Here is a 19935-nt window from a genome sequence, read left to right on the forward strand (position 1 = left end):
ATATATTTACATATGTTCATATATATTTTATAAACACAAGGAGAAAAAAAATGGGAGAGTTAATGCAGAAAATTCTGTAATTTATACATTACCTGTCACTGGAGAAAACTTGGCAAGACCTACATTTCCCATCAACTGGCAGTGACCTTACTTTTATAATTCCTGCACTGAGTCAGCAACAGTATGCAGACAACTTTCAATACATTCGATCTCTGCACATTACATTTAGATAGTATTCACATTCCTTAGTTTCGTGGTAAGTATTTTACAGTGTTTTCCAAGCAACTAACTTCCAATGTCTGACCTCAAAGAGAATATGCTACATGGCACTGAGTTGTTCATTCAATGGACAAAGTCTACATCTGGTTCTGTATTTGTGTTGTGCATGCATGACAAAAAACTAGACCAATGCACTGAATTTCAGAGTACAAGGTTTTCTCTTTCAAGATGTACCTCAGAAAAGCAATGAACAACATCAAAACAACCTAGGCAGATTAGTTTGTTACTGAGCATGTTTTCTGTGCAAACTGTATAGGACATCATAAGGTCTGAATCATGCAAATGGGTTTCAACTTATTCAAAAGCAATGCAGCACAGCTAAGCTAGAGCTGGCAGATCATATTCAGGACTACTGCTATTTTAAGTGGCAAATATATGGAAAAAAGTAGCAGGCTGAGATACAAAAAAGAACCCTTTCAATACACCCACATACCATAAAGCGTGTTCTGTGAATGAAGAATACAGAAAACCCTCAAACGTGATGGAATTTTCATGAGCTCAGCATTTCACAAAAGTTGGATCTTGTACTAAGAAGATAATCCATCTGCCCTCTTGCGGTAATCATACAATCATAGAATCACTCAGGTTGGAAAAGACCTCTAAGATCATCAAGTCCAACCATTAGAGTATAGACTGTTAAAACAGTCTTTATCAGTTTTAAGTTTGAGAAACGCTGGTGTTGTGTGGAGATATTTTGAATATAATGATCCTTCATTCTTTACTCAGTACAATACTGAGAATTAGCCAGATTCCAAGCACCATTTGTCCATTTAAAGCTCTGAAACTTGGTCATTTGGTAAAGTATACTATTCTGACTTCTCTATGGGTTTTTTGTTATGAGACTGCTGCTACTACATATTCAGACTTGCAACAGTCAGATTTCAACCTGTTTCATACATGCCCTATTTATTTTATAAGAGCAATAATAATTTGAGATGCTAGAATACTGTGAAAAGTCCTTCCTTTGCTACTGGCACATTAAATAGTAATTTTCATATCCTGATCTAATCAAGCCTAAACTTCAGTCTTCCCTTTACCTGGACAGAACACATGCCCCATAATGGTTTTTACAGTTTAGAACACAAGTTATGGTTCAGCAATTACCAATTCCTTCATACCTGTATCACTGAAGTCTATGAATTCTTTTGATAGAAGATTAGTGAGAAGCTCCATAATAAGAAGGAGATCCTGGTACTGGTCTTCTTCTGCTGTAACATCTATCCGTTGTCGACCTAGATTATTCTTGGAATACACCTGGAGCAGAGTCAGGCAGGCCTCATACAAGTTCATGGCTTTGGCCTATAAAACAGTGTTAGATAATAAGAAAACGTCATATGCTAATAGTGACACACTTTGTTTTAAGATGGCATTATTTGGTTGATGATACCTCAAGATTTTAGTTTCAGTTATATAACCACTTTTTGTAACAACTGCACACAAAATCATCAAGGAAACAGCCACCTTAAACAACAAGAACACTTACAGCCATATGTTGATGTGCCACCCATTGAAAGAGCAGAACATTACTTTTATCAATTCCTACTTTTTTTTTTTTTTTTTTTTAAAGAGTGGCTTGGGACAGGCTGACACATCTCACTAATCTCACAAACTAGATTACCAAAAAAATCTGTTGGGGACTCATTTCAGCTATCAAAGTTCGAAGCCATAATACACTGTTTGTGCATACCCAGTTTGGAATAGGCAGGATTGCTTCTAGATGCAAAACCAAAATTAGCCAACAGCTAAAATTAGCAAAGATGTAAGTGTACTGCACTGATTCGTTTTACCAGATAGTATCTTGGTATCCATTATGCCTTGTTTAGGACCAAGGCAGTGTTTCTATGGTATGCATTTGTCACATAAAACAGTGCTGCAATTCTTCTAGACAAGCCTTCAGAGAAGTTTGATATGGTTAAAAAAAGTACTCAACATGGTCTGCACTCTTTTGCCACCCATGCATAGAGTTAGATTAGTGATGAATTATGGTTAAGTTTACTGGTATAAGAACAGTATAGATGTCCTGCTTTTAATCTTAGCAAGTGTATGTTTTTAAACAAAGAAATTCCTCTAACAGATATGACCATATAGCATTTCTTTCTCTATAGAATCTAAAAATCACTATCCTTTATTTTGTTTAAGGGATAGCACTGTGTATACACGTACGTACACATACACACACACTCTCTCACTCTCTTCCCCTCCTTCCCCTTTTGGTGGTATTTACCTCTCCAAGATAGCAAATTTGTTTATGTGCAACTTCAACAAAGACTTCTATTATGAGATTAACAGTCTCTGGTGTGTTTTTATATACTTCCATTAATCCAATGCAATTATTAAGGAAATCCATCAGGAAGTTGAAGAGAATTGCTACGTTATCAATCTGGGTAGCCTCAGCAATGCCACAGAGAGCTTCTAATGTAGCAGTGATTTCCTGTTTCACTTCCTCCTCCTGACAGATCTGCTGAAAGTTTTCTTGGTTTATCACATTCAAGAATCGCTGCTGAAGTGGCTGAAGAACCTTAAAATTTTTAGAAAAGTCACGTTAAGATAAACATACCATTACAGGAGATGTGAGGTTTAAGTAATTTAGCAAGCTTACGGGTTGCTTTTGGCACAGGAGTACAAGAATCAATCACTTCCAGTTTCCAACAGCTCAATTATGTTGTTATCTGTCACATTAACATAAGCTGAAGTAGTAGTAATTAGTAATTCTCATTATCCATCACCACTGCAGGCTGATTTCAAAATGAGCACCTCCATAAAGATTTTTATGTTATTTTGTAATCTTTAAACAAATGACGATGACCTTCTCTGGTTCACAGTATTTCATTCTCTTCCAAATTCAGTATTAGGGGAAAAAACTGTTACAGTTTATCAATGAAAGCCTTAATTAAGATTCACGTTCACAATTATCTTCGTCATATTATGATTCTCAATAGTGCAATCTCTTTTGTAATCAGCTGTGTTTGGAACCAATTTAGAAACTTCCATAAAAATGGTAAAATGTTCTTCCCAATTACTTCCAGTGCATTATAGTCTTACCTTCAATCACTAATTTCATAGCTTTGCTAATAAAAGCAAGTTTCTTTTAGAAGGCCAATGCTTTACAAACACATGCAGTGCTCACTGATAGCATTTCAGCTACTTTCTAGCACTAATCTTTCTGGTATTAAATATCTGAGATATAATGGAGCCAGGGCACAAAAAGCTGGTCAAGGCTCTTCATTATGTTCCACATTAGCTTTTCACTTACAGTCATTATCTTTAAGTGAATAATTGAATAATTCATAACACCACCAAATTAAAATAAAAGGAAGAAATTACACAGTTCCAAGGGAAATTCTTAACCTTTTCTAATAGTCTTTTTCAAGTGTACTGCTATAGTGGCTGTTTCATGAATCCTGTTTCTGTTTACGTTGTGGTGTTTTAGATACAATTTTTGGCAGGTCCTGGGTGCCATACAACTATTGACTTTCAAAGAGAGAATAATTTAAAAAATTATCAATATTAGATGTTCAAAATCAAAAGATTCTGAACGAGTTGATTTTGTGTCACCATAAAATTCCCTAAACTAAGTTGTTTGTACTACTTGCAAAAATGAAGGTAACAGAAGCATCAAAATAGCTTACCTCTGTCCAGTATTGTTGCTTTGTTTCTGTATCCATATGAGCAAAACCTCCTAAAACTAAAGCTTTCATTAGTGTTCTCTGCACAGAACTGGACAAATAGTGAAGAGGAGGGCTTCGCCTTGCAAATTGTTTAGCTAAATTCCACCAGTTTTCACATTGAATAACTAAGTTTGCCCTAGAAGAGGGAAAAACAGTTTAATTAAAGAAAAGACTTCACAATATTGTATGAACAGAGCGCATCAGGTTGCTAGCAGTTGTCAGAAGATTTTTTTTTTCCTAAATTTTAATTCCTTTATTCTAAGGCTCAATTGCCTTTTGACTTTCATCTTATTAATGCCTCACCTCTAAGATTTCTAAAGTATATAACCTGAAAATAACTCAATTCATATGGGAGAAAAGCAGGGAAGTGCTTTAGTTTTACACACATACACACACACAGTTAATGGACATATTGCATGGATTAAAAGCTTAGTCTCATTATGTCATGATAAAATAAGCAGTTTATTCCAAAACTAGCTCCTGTGGGTTTTAATTTTTTTAAAAAGAAAATTCGTCAAGCATTCAACTCCTTGAACTTCACGACAGTCTTTCAACAGATTCTGAATGCATGATTACATGTAAAATTGCAATTCACAGAAAGTAAAACATTCAAGAATTTCCTGCGTCACAGTTTGTAATACCAAAGAAAACTTTGAAACTTTGTCTGAATCCGCCAAATCCTGGATTTTAAAAAAAATTTTTGTATGTTTACAAAACACATTTTATACTGACTTAGCCAGTATCTGAACTCTTAATCCAGAAGAACTTGTTCGACAAAAATAAACACCACCACAAAAAATCCTTGCTATAAGAGTGGAGACCAGGAGAGTTTTCCTTTCTCACTGTTTAAGAGTGAGGCACAAAGGTAAGGGAAGGAGAGTGCACTTCTAAATTATAATAAAAATTAGATTATGTTTTGTCAAATCTAGGTCTCACTCCTCACTTTGTCAGACAATTTTCTTTCCATTTATAGTATGTTACTAAGGTAATTTGACTTACAGAGACATGAATATGAAGTGCCCTATATCTGGATTACTTTGGCCAAAAAAATTTAAAGGAAGCAAAAGAAATTTTTTGACTTCCAGAGGTATAGCAACTTACCGCTCTCTCCTTTCCACTAATGTTACTAGCAGTTGTACAGTATCATTTGCAAGGTCCTGCTCTGAACTCCACACTGCCAGGTTACTGATCACTTTTTCTAAAAGGTAACCCACAATCCACTGGGAACCCTCTGTATCAGCACCAAATGCTGTACTAAATGGCAGACTTATCTATAAGAAAAGCATTAAAATGAGTGAGTTTTACAGAAGCCAGAACCCCAAAGTGTATGGTAATCATTGTCAGCAAATTCTTTTCAGGCTGTCACTTCTTCCCTACTTAATACACAAATGTTACACAGACAAAGGCAAAGAATACCTGTTATAGAAAAATCTTTGCCAAATTTATCTTGCAATTTTAAGCACAACACCTAAAACAAAGAAAAGTTTCAACCTCATTACAAAACCAGGTTTGAGTATGTCTAGCTTTTAATGCCAATGAAAGTTCAAAAGCTTCAAAAATTAAAAGAAAGATCCCAAAATAATCTCCCAAAAGCGTTTCCATGAATTTATGATTAAATTCCTCACAATTCAGTGATAAAAATTATTAGAAATAAACCTAGCTGTTGATCTAGATTGAATCTTGTAAAAACTTATTTTCACTGCAATTTTTCTGCATCTGCTTTCTGCAGATTGTTCCTTCAATCTATACATCTTTTAGGAAGGATGTCACATTCCAGTCCTGGCACATTAAAATACACTTTCTTGAAATTGCCTGTTCTCCTATCTTTAAAAAAAGTTTCTCAAGAGTGAAATCCAAGGATTTTGTAATAATTGTGCCAGGACTTCCTGTCAGCACACCACTAACACTTCTAACTTTAAAACTCGTAATATATACGTGACTGAGCATAAGGTTTAAACAGAGGTTTCAATCACTTTCACGTGTTGACACAAACTAAATGTGCATTTCCTAGATACTCTATTTTGTCCCTTCACATTGTTTCTCATGCGGATCTCCTCCTTACATGCTCTCCAATTCTTCCCCAACTGTTACCTTTACAAATTCTTAGCTCTGCTCTAAGTACAAGCTGAATAATATGATTCCAAGTATTTACAAGTCTTTGGTATACCTATTTTTGTTAAGGAGGGGCTTCCTGAAGCGTTAGTATTCTTAGTTGCTTCAGTAGTGGAAATAAAGGGGAAGAGGAGAAGGCTTCCTTCTTCAAAGTTAGAGCCAATAGGACCTCCTCGGGATGAGTGGTCTCCATCAGCTAGCTGGATTACAGTTAGTTCTATAAGCAAAATCAGGATCAAGGTCTAATCATGATTAGTGCTGTTCAAACATGATAAGAAGTTGCCCTTCACAAAGAACGCACCATTGAAATCATGATATATACAATGAGAACATATGAGAATGGGGAGAGGAGAGAAAGTAGCATGACATTAGCTAATGTATACTACCTTGTGATTGTGTTAAATACCTAAATCAGAATAATGACCAGGGCATCCATCAAGGGCAACCATTGTATTAGAGATGAACTGTAAGATCTGATGGGGAGTGAGAAGTAGCTTATGAAATTGTCAGTGAGTTCCACCCACTATGCAGCTTGAGAACATGCTATGCTCTTCTGCTGTGGCAATGGCCACAAAAAAAAAAATCACATTTGCACCAAAATGTGCAAGAAGGGTCCTCTAACAACTTATATTTCTAATTAAAAAAACTGAAGAAAACATCAACTTTCAAACAAATTCCAAAATAAACCACAACCCATTTAATATTAAAAATGCTTTATCATTGCACTTTAAAATAGCTACACTGATATCTGCATTCACATGATAATATTATTGCTAATACTCACCAATTAATTCATAAAAGTTATATCCTTACCTGATCATACAGCTTTTCATCTACTAGGAGGTAAGTCTTTGCCCAACGCTTGAGGAACCATACAATATCTTTGCCCATCTGGGGGCTCAGGAGGTGTGTGAGATTTGCTCTTATTGCTCTAGATTCTACTTCTGACACTCTTAAAATAGCAGATAACAACCTGCAGATTTAAAATACAATTGAGGATGCTGAGAGTGTTTTTGGAGAAGCAATGCAACTACCAAACAGGTTTATTTTTCATGAAGTGTGACAGAAGGAACAGGATAACACGAAGTAGTTCATCTCTAATGAAGTAAAAAGCACCTGAAATTATTTTTATTTTAAATGCAAGGAGAGAGAGACAGGATAGACTGGCAAATATCCTCCAAAAAGTCAGAATATGCATTAAAAGGTAGGGTGATTATCTTTGACATCAAAATTACTGCAATGAAGAATCCTCACAAGCATTCTGACATCAAGGCAATGAAGACAAATGGACTACTTGGAGTGCTTGAAAAGGTTTTTTGAAAAACTGATTCTCCTTTTCTTGCATCATCAAGCTTAGTGACCAAGTGGGGCCTAATTGTGCAGCTTTTAGAGTGTGATGCATACTAAAGAACAAATACAGAAATGATCAGTTACTTCTCTCTTTTTCATTACTGCAGAGAAACAGTCTGAAATAGCAATCACCAGGTGATTGCATTAGTACATTAAATATTAGCTTTTGTAGTATATCAATTAAATTTGGTAAGAATGTAATAGTGCACAAGGAATTTAGAAGTTGACAGTGGTCTATTTATTGAAGGTGTTTCAGGGCTATTGCCAGAGAGCCTCAAATCTCTCCTTATTTAGATCTGATTTTATTCCCATCACCGCTAAGACACTGCGTCAAGAAACCCTGTTTGTTGGCCACTTCTTGACATGAACTGCCAATAGTATCAGTGAGCAGTATTCAAACTTCTAAGCGTTAGGCAAATCATTGCCAATGAAGATCCATTTTTCTAGCCTCTTCCAGAAGAAGAAAATGTTAAGTACACAAAACAACTAATCTTGGGTGAAGACTCTTCCACATTAAAAGTGGAATGCAATCTTCTGAAGTGTGAGGATTCAAATTGAGGAGTCCTTTGTGGGTGTCACCCTTCTTGCAAAAAGAGAACAGAAATCCCCTCTCCTGCTCCTTTTATAGGCTAATAGTGATATGTATACATAAGCGACAACAATTCCTCCCACACCGAGGACCAACTGAGCTGCTACTGCCAAGCTGGGGCAGTAACTCATGTTTAAAGCAGACAAGCTCACTGATGCTCTGGAAAGCGTTTGCTTAAGCTGTACATGTGCTGAATGAATTATAGAGCATATAGTATATTATCTAAAGATTTTGATCTACCAACTTTTTAGTAATTTAAGTCATTTTAAGGACTTTCTGTAGATAGATCAAATACGGGTTTTCAGTAGAGATATAAAAACATTTCTATTTATTTCCAAGACTTTGGCTCATGTCCTCTGTTAAGACTATTAGGTCATCAATCTAGTCATTTCAGGCTCCCCATCTTGACTCAGTTTTATCTGTTTTGATGCCTTACTCTCATTTTTCTTCTCAGTCCTCCCCTGGATCACCTCAACTTGAAAATCATCTGTATTTACCCTGCCTTTCTTTACCCTAAAAAAAAAATCACTTCATCATTTCCGTCTTTTTTTAATCTCTTTTACAGCATTGCCTTAATATGTCTGTTATAAAACAATTCTTATAAATTATTTGCCCTTACTTTAGTACTAAACTAAAGAGACATTTCTTTTCCAATGTTCAGTGTTTACATATTGCTTTTTTACTGTTCAAATTCACAGAAGTCCATTCACATTCTCACTTTTTTTCTCTGAAAAAGCATTTAACATAACTTAATAGCATGAGACACACCCTTACCTAATTACAGAATCAGTTCTGTTGTACCCTGGGATGGAAGAGGCCTTTTCTCCTGGAGATCCCAGAATCTGAAGTGTTGTATTGATGTCAACCTCAGCTGAATGTTTAATGGAATATTCCATTACTTCTGGAGGTATTAGCGGAGTCTCTCCCTGAGTATCATTAGCCAAGAGGTAGCCTTACATTAAAAAAGAAAGAGTGATCACAACTTTCTATCCTAGGTTAACTTACAGCTTTTTGATTAGAGAGTCCATTGGCTTAACTGCACACATCACACCAGAATCAAATGTTTATACAAACCCTGACTAACACTGTTTAAATACGTGTAAGTTAAGTTTAGAATCCTTAAAGATTCTAGAGAAGAACCTAAAGTGACAAGAAACCAAGACTGGAAAAGAAACCACCAAATTAAAAAAAAAAAAAAAAAAAGAGAGATAAGCTTTGCTTCATGTAGAAGTACTACAGTCAATTCAACTATTGAGGGGGGAAAAAAACCAAAGCAACATTTTCTCGTCACTTTTTTCTCCTTCTGTTATGGGATAAAAAGCGCCTTGACTTTACAGCTTCCCTACCAAGTCCATCTCATTCAGGAGTTCTATTCTGCTAACGTTTCTAATCTGTCAGAGGCTTTCAGACACCAAGCACACGTGCTGTAATAAAGCTTTCCTTGCATAGCAACTGCAGATCAGGTGAAGCACGGGTTTTTATACAATACTCTGGTGTCCAGATAATTAATATTAATTCCAACTTCAGTTGTAGTTTTAAACGCCTGATCCCATAACCATCTGTGAGATACAAATACAAACTCCATCCCACAGTGATACAAAAATATTGTAAACACATTCATGTGTCAACATCTGAAGGCAACTAAAACATCAGATGTTCAAAAAGATCCCACAAAATATTTCACAAAGCATACATTTCTCCTAACAAAGTACAGACACTGTCTTAGTTGTTATTATGTTTTGCAAACAGATGTAAGATAGTTCCATCTAAAAATCAAAACTAAAAAAGTTCTAAATTCAAGTTCCCTGAAACATAACAAAATGCTAGGACATGGATCATCAGCACTGAGAGATTCTGAAACTTACTTGATTCTTTGCCACTACTGAGTAATACTGTGATCCTGATCTCATGTTGATTCCCTTATAGAGTCATGTGCCCCCAGACAATACAACTGATATAATGAATAGACTAATTTCTTGAATAGGTTGACTGATAAGACATCTCAAAAAATCTGTAACAAAATTAGTTGCAGGAATTTCCAAAGGACATACCTCATGTAAAGATTTCATCAATCTTTTAAAGATAATGTTCATATTACTCAAGGCAGTAACAAAGACTTTGCGAGTAGTGTATGTAAGATGAAAGCATCATAAGGGATAAAATTTATAGTCAATTAAGAGTAGTTGATATATAGGGATTTTATTTTTTTTCCTGAGGTGTTCCAGCTGCAATAAGAATACCAGAATAAGTACCATTTAAAGCTGTTCACTAACCTGTGACTAAAATAAGCCAATGGATATCCTCATACAGGTCATCAAGCACTTTATTGTCAATTGAGCCTGATGCTGGTGAGGCAAGTAACTGCTGCTGATGTCTTTGCAACTGACCATGGAGCCTAGTCACTCGGTCTTCTAATAAACTGTGGACAAATAACAATAAAGTAACTTCACTGTTTTTAAATTGTTTAGGCAAAGTCAGGCTTTTAATATTTAATGGCTTTATTGATTTGCATTCATTACTTTTTTTTTTTTTAATACCTTGTAAGAAGAGGTATACAGTGTTCTGCAGCAATTCTCCCCAGCATGCCTACACTGGCCAACTGGTCACAGAACTGGTCTCTGTCATCTTCCTGCAGTTCACTTATTTCTTCTTCTTCCCGAGAGGCCACACCATTGGCAGTCTTTGGTTATTTCAACAAAATTAGAAGCAACCAGTTAGTGTTATACTTGTTAAATTTTACCATCACCACAATTTTCTACATTATTTTGGCTTTGTCTTCCAAGGTGTTTTGCATGGATGAACAACAGACTCATACTAAACTAGACACAGAAGAGTTAAACAGAGGAGTAAACATGGCTTCATATTGTTTTGAAATCAGCATTTGTCCTGGTTTCAGCTGGGATAGAGTTAATTTTCTTCCTAGTAGCTGGTATAGTGCTGTGTTTTGGATTTATGATTAGAAGAGAAGAATGTTGATAACACACTGATGTTTTAGTTGTTGCTAAGTAGTGTTTACACTAAGTGGAGGACTTTTCAGCTTCCCATGCTCTGCCAGGTGCACAAGAAGTTGGGAGGGAGCATAGCCAGGACGGCTGACCCAAACTGGCCAACAGGATATTCCATACCATATGATGTCATGCTCAGTATATAAGCTGGGGGGAGTTGGCCGGGGAACGGTGACCACTTCTCGGGAACTGGCTGGGCATCGGTTGGTGGGTGGTGAGCAATTGTATCGTGCATCACTTGTTTTGTATATTCTATCATTGTTATTATTATTATTATTTCCCCCTTCCTTTTCTGTTCTATTAAGCTGTCTTTATCTCAATCCACAAATTTTACTTCCCTCTCCCAATTCTCTCCCCTACCCCACTTGGGGAGGGGAGAGTGAGCGAGCAGCTGTGTGGTGTTTAGCTGCCGGCTGGGGTTAAACCACAACAGCATTTCACAAACTCATTAGCAAAATGCCACATTCAGTTAATTGTATATTTGCTACCGTTTCCAATAGTACTCTCAAGTCGAAAGATTCACTGTGAAAAGAGTCAAGGATAAGAGTTATGAAAATTGGTACTTGTTATTAATAAGATAAGCACAGGCTGGACAATAGCAAAACAGCTTCTTTATACCACAGGGTATATAAATCAGCTCTGTCAAGCACCCACTGCTAGAATTGTGATATAAGGTACTGAATGACTGGCTCACAGAGATGGTCTGCAAACCCAGTGGTCAGAAGACTGCTGAAGTACGTTTGCATTTCAAATCACATATATATCACATTTTAAACACTGGAACTTCCATGCTTTCCCCTATTCATTAGTCAAAGATATTGTTCTCAGTTGTCTAAGATATTACATAAATCACAGAACAGGTAGTATTTTTCATGATGAAATGAAAATCATCTCTTTCATTAAAGATTCTCCATAACCTGTTGTTCGAGGGGAAAAAGCTTTAAAAAGTAAATGTTACAACCTCAGGAAAACAGAAGACTGATAATCATCATCATCATCTCAGTTTTATTTCTTGCTGATACAGAAGTTGCATGGCTTGATTTCTCAAAGCTTATCTTGGCTGCATTATAAAATACTTAAATAATAATCACACCTTATTCCTTGAAGAGATGAACCATTGTATGTAGAAACTACATATTGATGTTAAAATGTTTTAAAAAAATCTCTTAAAGAATCATAAAATTTACACAACTAAAAGTAAAATACAAGTGACAGAGAAAGCTATCAGTCATCTTCGTTTCTATAATGGCTCTGGAAAACTGAATCCACACACAACTCCTTATCCAAAGTGCTTTTAACCCATCTTTTCTTTATGTAACCCAGCAAATCATTCTCTTTTGGCAACTTCAAAGTTGCAGCTGTTTACTGAAGAGTGAGCCTCTGCTCTCAAAGCAGAGACTGAAAGTTCCTGTCACTGCTTTGATATTGAACAAGAAGCATTCTAAAATGCCAGCTGTGGCTTTTAAAAGGTTACCCATGGGATAAATGACTTATCTTGCAGAATGACATGAATTAACCTGTGTATACAAGTTATGTCAAGACCGCCTGATATGAATTCAAAGTTCCCTTGTGAAATATTTCTCTCTGTTTTGGCACTGTTATTACCATCTGTTACATATTGAGATAGCACAATTAAGTTTTATATGGTGCTTTTCAGAATGAGGTATCTTGGAGATCTTTGCATAGCATCAAATTAAAGAGAGATTTTATACAGTTATTGAACTGGATCTTTGCAATAATTAATTAATCCAACATCTACATCCAACTTTCTGTATGAGAATGTATTTTAGTAAGATCCAGACTCCTGGCAAAGAGACTGCTTTCTTTCTCAAAGGTTCAAGAGATACTTGAGGTACTTTGAGGTTTTTTCTAGAACAGTCATCTCAAAAATTCAATTGGGAATTCAGGTACCATTTTATTCAAAAGAACCACATAGTATTGCAAGTTTCTTCTAGTCAGAGGGTAGACACTCTACATTTTTTCAGATATTTATGCATGTCAATTATACTTCAAAAGTATACTTTGAAGATAATGTATGGGAGGTAACAACCGTATAAAAGGCTTCCAATTTCATTGGGGATTTTAACCAGGACCGTAGAACAGAGAAGGACGGTCAAAAGTTTAGTCATTGCATCTGTGGGAAAAACAGCAAGATGCACGTTGATTGGAGTAACAGGTTTACTTTTTTCTGTTTTGTTTTTTTTTTTTTTTTTTAAAGTGATTTCCAACTTTGTATTCCTTTATTTCCTCTTCAGAATGAGAGAAAGACTGGAAAATGACCACCGAGTAACAAATTCAGCAAATTTTTCATTTCCAAAGTCACAAACAGTAATTCTATACTAGCTCCCTTAAGCTACATAATATAGTACACACAAGACATGGGCTAGTTACTATATATCATCATTAAGAACTACTAGAATAAGGGCTTACCAAATTCCTTGTACCATCAGGAGCAGCTAGATGGCACTGAATGTAGGAATTAAAGACCTGAACAGCATGTTGGGTAAAGAAACCTTTATGGAAATGTTTGTCATCTTGTACCAAAGTAAGCCAAGATTCCAGCAACTTATCATATGCTTCCATATATACCATGTCATCTTTGTCAAGCTGTAAGAAATGAAAGTAACAAAACAAAAATTTTATTCCTAAACTATACCAGAGGAACATACTTATATTCATTATTATTTAACAGATGTTCTTCTAATGTTGAAACAATTTAAAAAAAAAAAAAAAAATCAGTCACAAAACCTCTAAGAATAGCCAAGAAAATATCAGAATGAACTGAAGCAACGCATCGAAAAGGTCAGTGCAGCTTTCATGCTTGCTACTCTTAAAAAAAAAAAACATGTCAAAGTGTTTAGTTATTTCTCTTCATCTGATGTTCAAAACCAAAACAGTCTTAAATTGCCTTTAATGCATAATTACCTAAATACAGGAGCTACTGAGCTTTTACCCCAAAGATGTCAAGCATCTCAGCTTTTATTAGTAACAACAGAGAATCGAGCCATTTCTTTTTAATTAAATAGAAAAGTATAGAACATGTGCATATAGATTTATATGTATTCCACTATTTTTGAAATACATAGAGAAAAGATGACAATTCTCTGTCCCAGAGGAAATAATTGTAAGATTGCATGTGTTCAAGAAACCCTACTACAGGTAGCCATTTTTGATGATGATATACAACTTCTCATTTTATGATCAAAGAAAAAAAAGCAGAATTCCACAGAATAGGCCTGCACCTCCAATTGCTTAGTGCATTTTAACTAATGCTTCATGTTTTTAGTTATTCATATGTGTTTCTGTATGGTACGTAAGTTGCAAAAGCAAATAATATACCTGAAAAACAAAGTCCTGGGTTACAGGCAAACTAAAAAACCCAGATGGCAAAAAGGCCATTTCCTTCTAAAAGTATTTTTAACGTACCTATCAACTTTTTGATTTGACACAAAAATTGAACTTTAGTAAATATACCCAACTTCATGTAACTTAAGTGTGACCGTAAGGATAAACATGCTGCCAAAGCAGGACATTTCTTTCGTCCAAGACGTGTTCTCAAGTTTGAACCAACAGGATCGCTCACAAAAGTTACTTTGAGATAGCAGAGCTTAGTAAAATGATTCCTTGTTGAAATAAAGAGATATTAGGGCCTTAATCATGCTCCAGACAGAAGAATTCCTGACTTTCAGTGAAGTTACAAACACAGCTGGATGAACAGGCAAGGAAAAGAAAACATTGGCTGGATGACTGATTAAGAGGGAAAACTGATATCATGTTGGAAACATTTCAAGATAGCTTCACAGCATCATTTTATAACTGCAAAGTGGTCATATTTACAGAAGTTAAAATATGGGACACACTGATGCAAGTGTGAAAACAAAAGCTGAAGATGACAAGGAGAGAGGCAAAATTGTATTCAATACTAACATAAGCCACAAATTTAGGATGGACACCACAACATGTCTTTTTAAAACTTGGCTAAAGGACACAAGAATTCATAGACAATCATTCGATCTTGAAATATTTTGACGTGTGTGAATATAATATATGTACATATATAACTTACATATAGCTTTTAATGGTTTATAAGAATACAGAGCATAAACCAATAAACAGACATGTCTTTTTATGAACAGAAGAACTCAAATCTATCCAATTCATTTATTTGAGAAGGTAATACAGAAGGTAATGCCATGAAAAAAATGTTTTTAACACTTTACGTTATTCTCGTAAGGAAGCTAGAATTAGTAAGTGCCTCCATAAAGCACATGCCCAAATAGTAGAAGAGTTTATCCATATCGAACAAATTTGGTCACAAAGGAACCTTACTAGAAATTCCCAATCCTCACTTCAGATTAGCTACAGCTGAGCTACCAAAGATGTCATACATGTAAACTAAGTGACATGCTGCAGACTGGGGAGCTGAATCATTCTGATGGATCCAACAGAAGCAATGGCAGAGCCCAGTTCAGAACTCAGATCTTCAGGAGAGGCAAGATACAACCAGTAAAGTCAAAGCAAAGATGCCTAATTTCTACAGTATGGGAAAGGAAAAGAAAATACTGGTCCAACTTGCACCATAAACTAACCCCCAGCATTGCTGAAGCTTACTGCCCTTCACCAGTGTAGCTGTTCAGGCAAATGTTTCAACTTCCTTCAGCCAATCTCCCCAACCCCAATAGGCAGGTTAACGCAAGACAGCATTTGAACATGATGTTTGGATTGTGGGTTTTTCCACCTTGGTTGAAAAATCAGTATTAGCTGCTTTGACGTGGTTTGCATATTATGGTTCAGGATCTCCCAATTTTGACAGTTTCCATAGCAGGTCTTCAGCTAAGTACAATCCTTGTACCTGACTGGGTTTCTGCAAGCTGTTCTGCTGGCATATGAAGTAGCAGAAACATGGGGAAAACAGCTTTTCCAGCCAGCAAAGCTTATGGAGTAAGCCTGCCTGCATTCTGCTGCACTTCAGATTCCTGAAAAGTTCCGGGAATATTATCTCAGGTCTCTACTGAGCCCAATGCACACGGTATTTCATCTTTTATCAAAAGCTCTTAATTATATGCAGCACATGAGCTCACAGAAGGTGTCACTACAAGCAATCTATAAGCAAGAAGCTTGGGAAACACATTAACTATGGCTGGGACATTCCTAAGTCAAAAGACTGCTTTCAGGGATGCAAAGTCGTATTTTTTCAGCACACAGTATCATTACGCCATCTAGATTAAGTCAGCAATAGCTTGAAAGTCTCAGTAGCATGCCTTATTGCTGACACTGCTAAGATATAAGATTTTTTTTTTTTTTTTTTTTAAGGCTCATCACCACAGAATTCTGTATCATCCTGGAAATCAGAGAAACAGCATGAAGTTGAGATATATACTATACATGTGTAAGACCTATGACAGAATGGAAATGCGAAAGTGTAATGTTTCTTTTTCCACAGAGTGATTTAAAGATTCAAGGACAGTGAGCAAATTCTCTCTCAAAAGAAAAAAATCTTGTATTCTCTCTTTCTGATGTTGCTGAATCTGAGAATATTTAAGTTTAATACTGAAAAGACTTTCTTCAGCAAAAACTATGGGATTATATAAGCGTAGGCAGCCACAGTTTACTAGGCATAATGGGCCAGTCATTTCCAAAACAAACTCTTTGCACCAGATAGTGGTACAAGCTTTTACTGAGAGATGAAGTGTTTTGAATGGTGTTATGTTGAGCGCACCTTTCATTAAACAGGGTTGCATATTCTAGCTCTCAAGTAACAAGAGGCTAATTGAGGAAACAACATCCCTTTAGTCCTTTTAATTTAAATGATAGGTGCTTATGACTTTGCTGAATCTTTTCTATAAAGGCTTCAGGAGGATTCCTAAATGTGTGGGTGAGCACAAGAACATCTGTTCAATGTTCTACTAAATAATCTCAAAAGCAGGGCAAGTTTTGACCAATAAGGTTTAGAAAGTAGCTGTATTTCAGATTCTAATTTTAATCCTCAATTTCTTGATTAGGACATGAACACACCTGAAAGTTTAAGTGAGCACTGGACCAAATGTAATACATTTTAACCTTGCAGCAAAGACATGATCTAATGCTCTGCAACGAATGCTAATTAACACACCTGTGATCTCTGGTAAAGAAACACATCCATCAACTTTATAACTAAATACTTCTACAATTATTTTCAAACTCAGGTAATCAAGCCCAGTCAATATAGCAAAACTGTTAAAAATTCATACTTTTAAATGATAATGGGGAAATATTGGCTAATAGTCTCATTTTAAATCAATAGCTACTGCACATAAATAGCTCAAGTGCAAGATTATTCGCCTTAATTCTTAGGGGCTTTTTTCCTTAAACTAGGTCTCCTTAGAAGTTCTTATTTTTAATGCAATTTTTAGAAGCAGAAAACTTAAGACTATCCCAACTGCTCTTTAATGTTACAACCAAAGTTTGAAAGAAGTAAACAAACAGAAAAAAAATCCTCTGAATTCCTGTGCTACATTTTTACACAGAATTACCATTTGAACTGTGTCAGCAATGAAGGGATGATTTGAACAGCTTAGAAGTATTGGGTTAACAACAGATCTTAACAGCTACATTCACTTAAAACAGAAGTTCCTGAGTCAGAACTCCTGACAGCAGTTAAGTTTCAGTCTGTCCATATGTTCATGTAGTCATTTTAAGCTTTCGGGACTGTAGCTCGTTCATTATCTACAACAGTTCTCAGAGAAGTCCCACAAGAGCAAGTCAGCAATATTTAAAGACTTTAATATAAATTAATCCATTCTTTTAAAAATGAAAATATGAGACAGGTGCTTTAAATCAAAACAAAGTCTGAAAGATGCACACAGTGTGTAATTATGTTCATTATGTTGTTTAAACAAAAAGAAAATCCTCTCAGATGTGAGTTCAGAAATATCTAGAACAAAACCACTGAATGCACAACAGTTATTAATAAAACAGCCAAATTCTCATGTCACTTATGCTTATCACAAATAGAGAGAAACAAAAAAAGACTACCTACTATTTGAGAGGGGATACTTACCACTTCTTCCAAGGCAGCACTTCTTCCAAAAGAACAAGTGAGATGTGCAAGGCAGTTAACAAATGAAGAGAAAAGTTCGTTTGGAATGGCAGTTAAAATATTGCGAGGAAATACGGTTATCAGGTTGCTGATAATACTGGAAATTCCCACTGCTTCAGAGTCTTCTATTTCAATTCTATAGATAGAAATAGCAGTTAGCTTTTTGCCATTAAGAAAAATGCTAAAAGTGAATTTATTTTATTGATACATTTTCAATCAATAAATCTATTTCATATTACTTAAGAAGCACCTACTTTAAACTGCCTTTTCTTAATTTCAGTAATCCAACAGTAAGCACAAATTATACCCAGAAATAAGCAAGCCATACCAGTTCTCCACACGTAGGCTACACTCCAAACTAAAGATTAAAAGATGCCATCTAAATTTAGAGAGCAGGCATACATACCCATTGATAGTATTCAGTAATCCCTCTATGAAGTGTGCCAGGTAATCAACTTGTGAACCTTCGTCGGGAAAGACTGGCCCGTGCAAAGACGCCAGCTGTGCCAGACACTGTAATGAATCTTGGGCCATATCTGTATCTTCTCTGATTTTTCGATGTACCTTTCAGGAAGTGAGACAGTTAATAATACACGGAAAATAGGATGTTCTTACAACAGTCACATGGCTCTCAATCCAAACGAGCACACACCAAAAAAAGCTTACTATAACTTCCATTCAGTCTGAAATGCAAGGGTTTCTACAACTCTCTAAACCATAGTAAATGTCAGGATTGTGACTCAGCCCACAAAATGGCAAGCCTTGAATTAACTCACTGAAACTAACATTTAGTTAAGTCTCACCTACATGTTGAAAATTGAACTCTCTACCGAATGTTATGTCTTAAAGAGAGAAACAGATGCCAGCCAGTCAGACATACTGCTCCTTCTAAAAACAGCAATAATGACAGTCATCTCTATTATGCTAACTATGCCTAGGCTACGGAGTCTTGCTAAAGTTAGTCAACAAGTTCAATCAAGATTATATAGATGCTTCTTTAGCAGAGGTAAACACTGAAGACATACACAAAAATGAATGCATCACTTCCTTGGCAACACCCTTACATTATACAAGGCCAACAGTAATCTTCCCGCATTTCTGCAAACTGTTATGTCATTACTTCTGCTGGTGAGACTTTCTAGATTCAAATCTTAATATTTCAGTAATCATATTCTCACATACTTATTTTAATTGTCAAGTATGGATTTAAAGAATTTTCTTAGGCTCATGCCTCTTCATTTTTTCACATAAGATTTACTGAATAAATAAATATAAGGTAGCTTTTTCACCCAGAAGCAAATTTAGTTAAATTATTTCAGCAATATTATTGGTAAAAGTACAGTTAAAACACTAACCATTTCTCTGTGGCATTATGGTTGCAACTTCATCCAACTCATAACTAGTTGGATTAGCTGCACAGTTAATCTCTGAAAGATCAAACTAGCAGGAGAAACAAACCCCGCAACAAAAATACCCCTTCTAATAGATATCCCACACTAGGCTGAGATTAGCACCGAACGCTCTCTCTAACATGGCAGTCCTGCCAACTTTTGCAAGGTTATTAAAATTTCTCAGATCAGATAAATGAATATAAATTACTAACATTCACTTACATTACTTCAAATAGCAAACTAATACTACAAGCCTCAACCATTGCAAATCAGGAATCTAAAAACCAAAACTGACAGCATACTGCCCTGGCTAGCATTCATTCAAAAATAATCAAATACAGGCAGGTTTTGGTTACTATTAAGTAAAATGCAAATGTATTAATACAATTCTGCATGTTATTCAAAACATTATTCTTGTCATGAATAAGTAATTGTAAACCAAAGAAACAGACATCTAACTCTG

General features: G+C 35.6%; 1 protein-coding gene across 1 annotated transcript in view; it reads right to left on the bottom strand.

Annotated features, from left to right (window-relative positions):
• Positions 1 to 1383: 1383 nt before the first annotated feature.
• The window catches only part of XPO4 (exportin 4), a gene marked incomplete at its 3' end in the record, with an annotated part of 45841 nt that continues 27289 nt past the window's right edge, over positions 1384 to 19935 (bottom strand). The window contains exons 7-17 of the mRNA XM_009578340.1: positions 18488 to 18645; positions 18043 to 18217; positions 13434 to 13610; positions 10536 to 10678; positions 10272 to 10417; positions 8773 to 8950; positions 6873 to 7032; positions 5049 to 5218; positions 3909 to 4083; positions 2504 to 2797; positions 1384 to 1578 (exon numbers count right to left, since the gene is read on the bottom strand). Of these exons, the coding sequence (XP_009576635.1) occupies positions 1384 to 1578; positions 2504 to 2797; positions 3909 to 4083; positions 5049 to 5218; positions 6873 to 7032; positions 8773 to 8950; positions 10272 to 10417; positions 10536 to 10678; positions 13434 to 13610; positions 18043 to 18217; positions 18488 to 18645 (1971 nt within the window). The remainder of the gene's footprint in view (positions 1579 to 2503; positions 2798 to 3908; positions 4084 to 5048; positions 5219 to 6872; positions 7033 to 8772; positions 8951 to 10271; positions 10418 to 10535; positions 10679 to 13433; positions 13611 to 18042; positions 18218 to 18487; positions 18646 to 19935) is intronic.

This window comes from Fulmarus glacialis, unplaced genomic scaffold (assembly GCF_000690835.1).
Source record: "Fulmarus glacialis isolate BGI_N327 unplaced genomic scaffold, ASM69083v1 scaffold17145, whole genome shotgun sequence".
Classification (NCBI taxonomy): Eukaryota; Metazoa; Chordata; class Aves; order Procellariiformes; family Procellariidae; genus Fulmarus; species Fulmarus glacialis.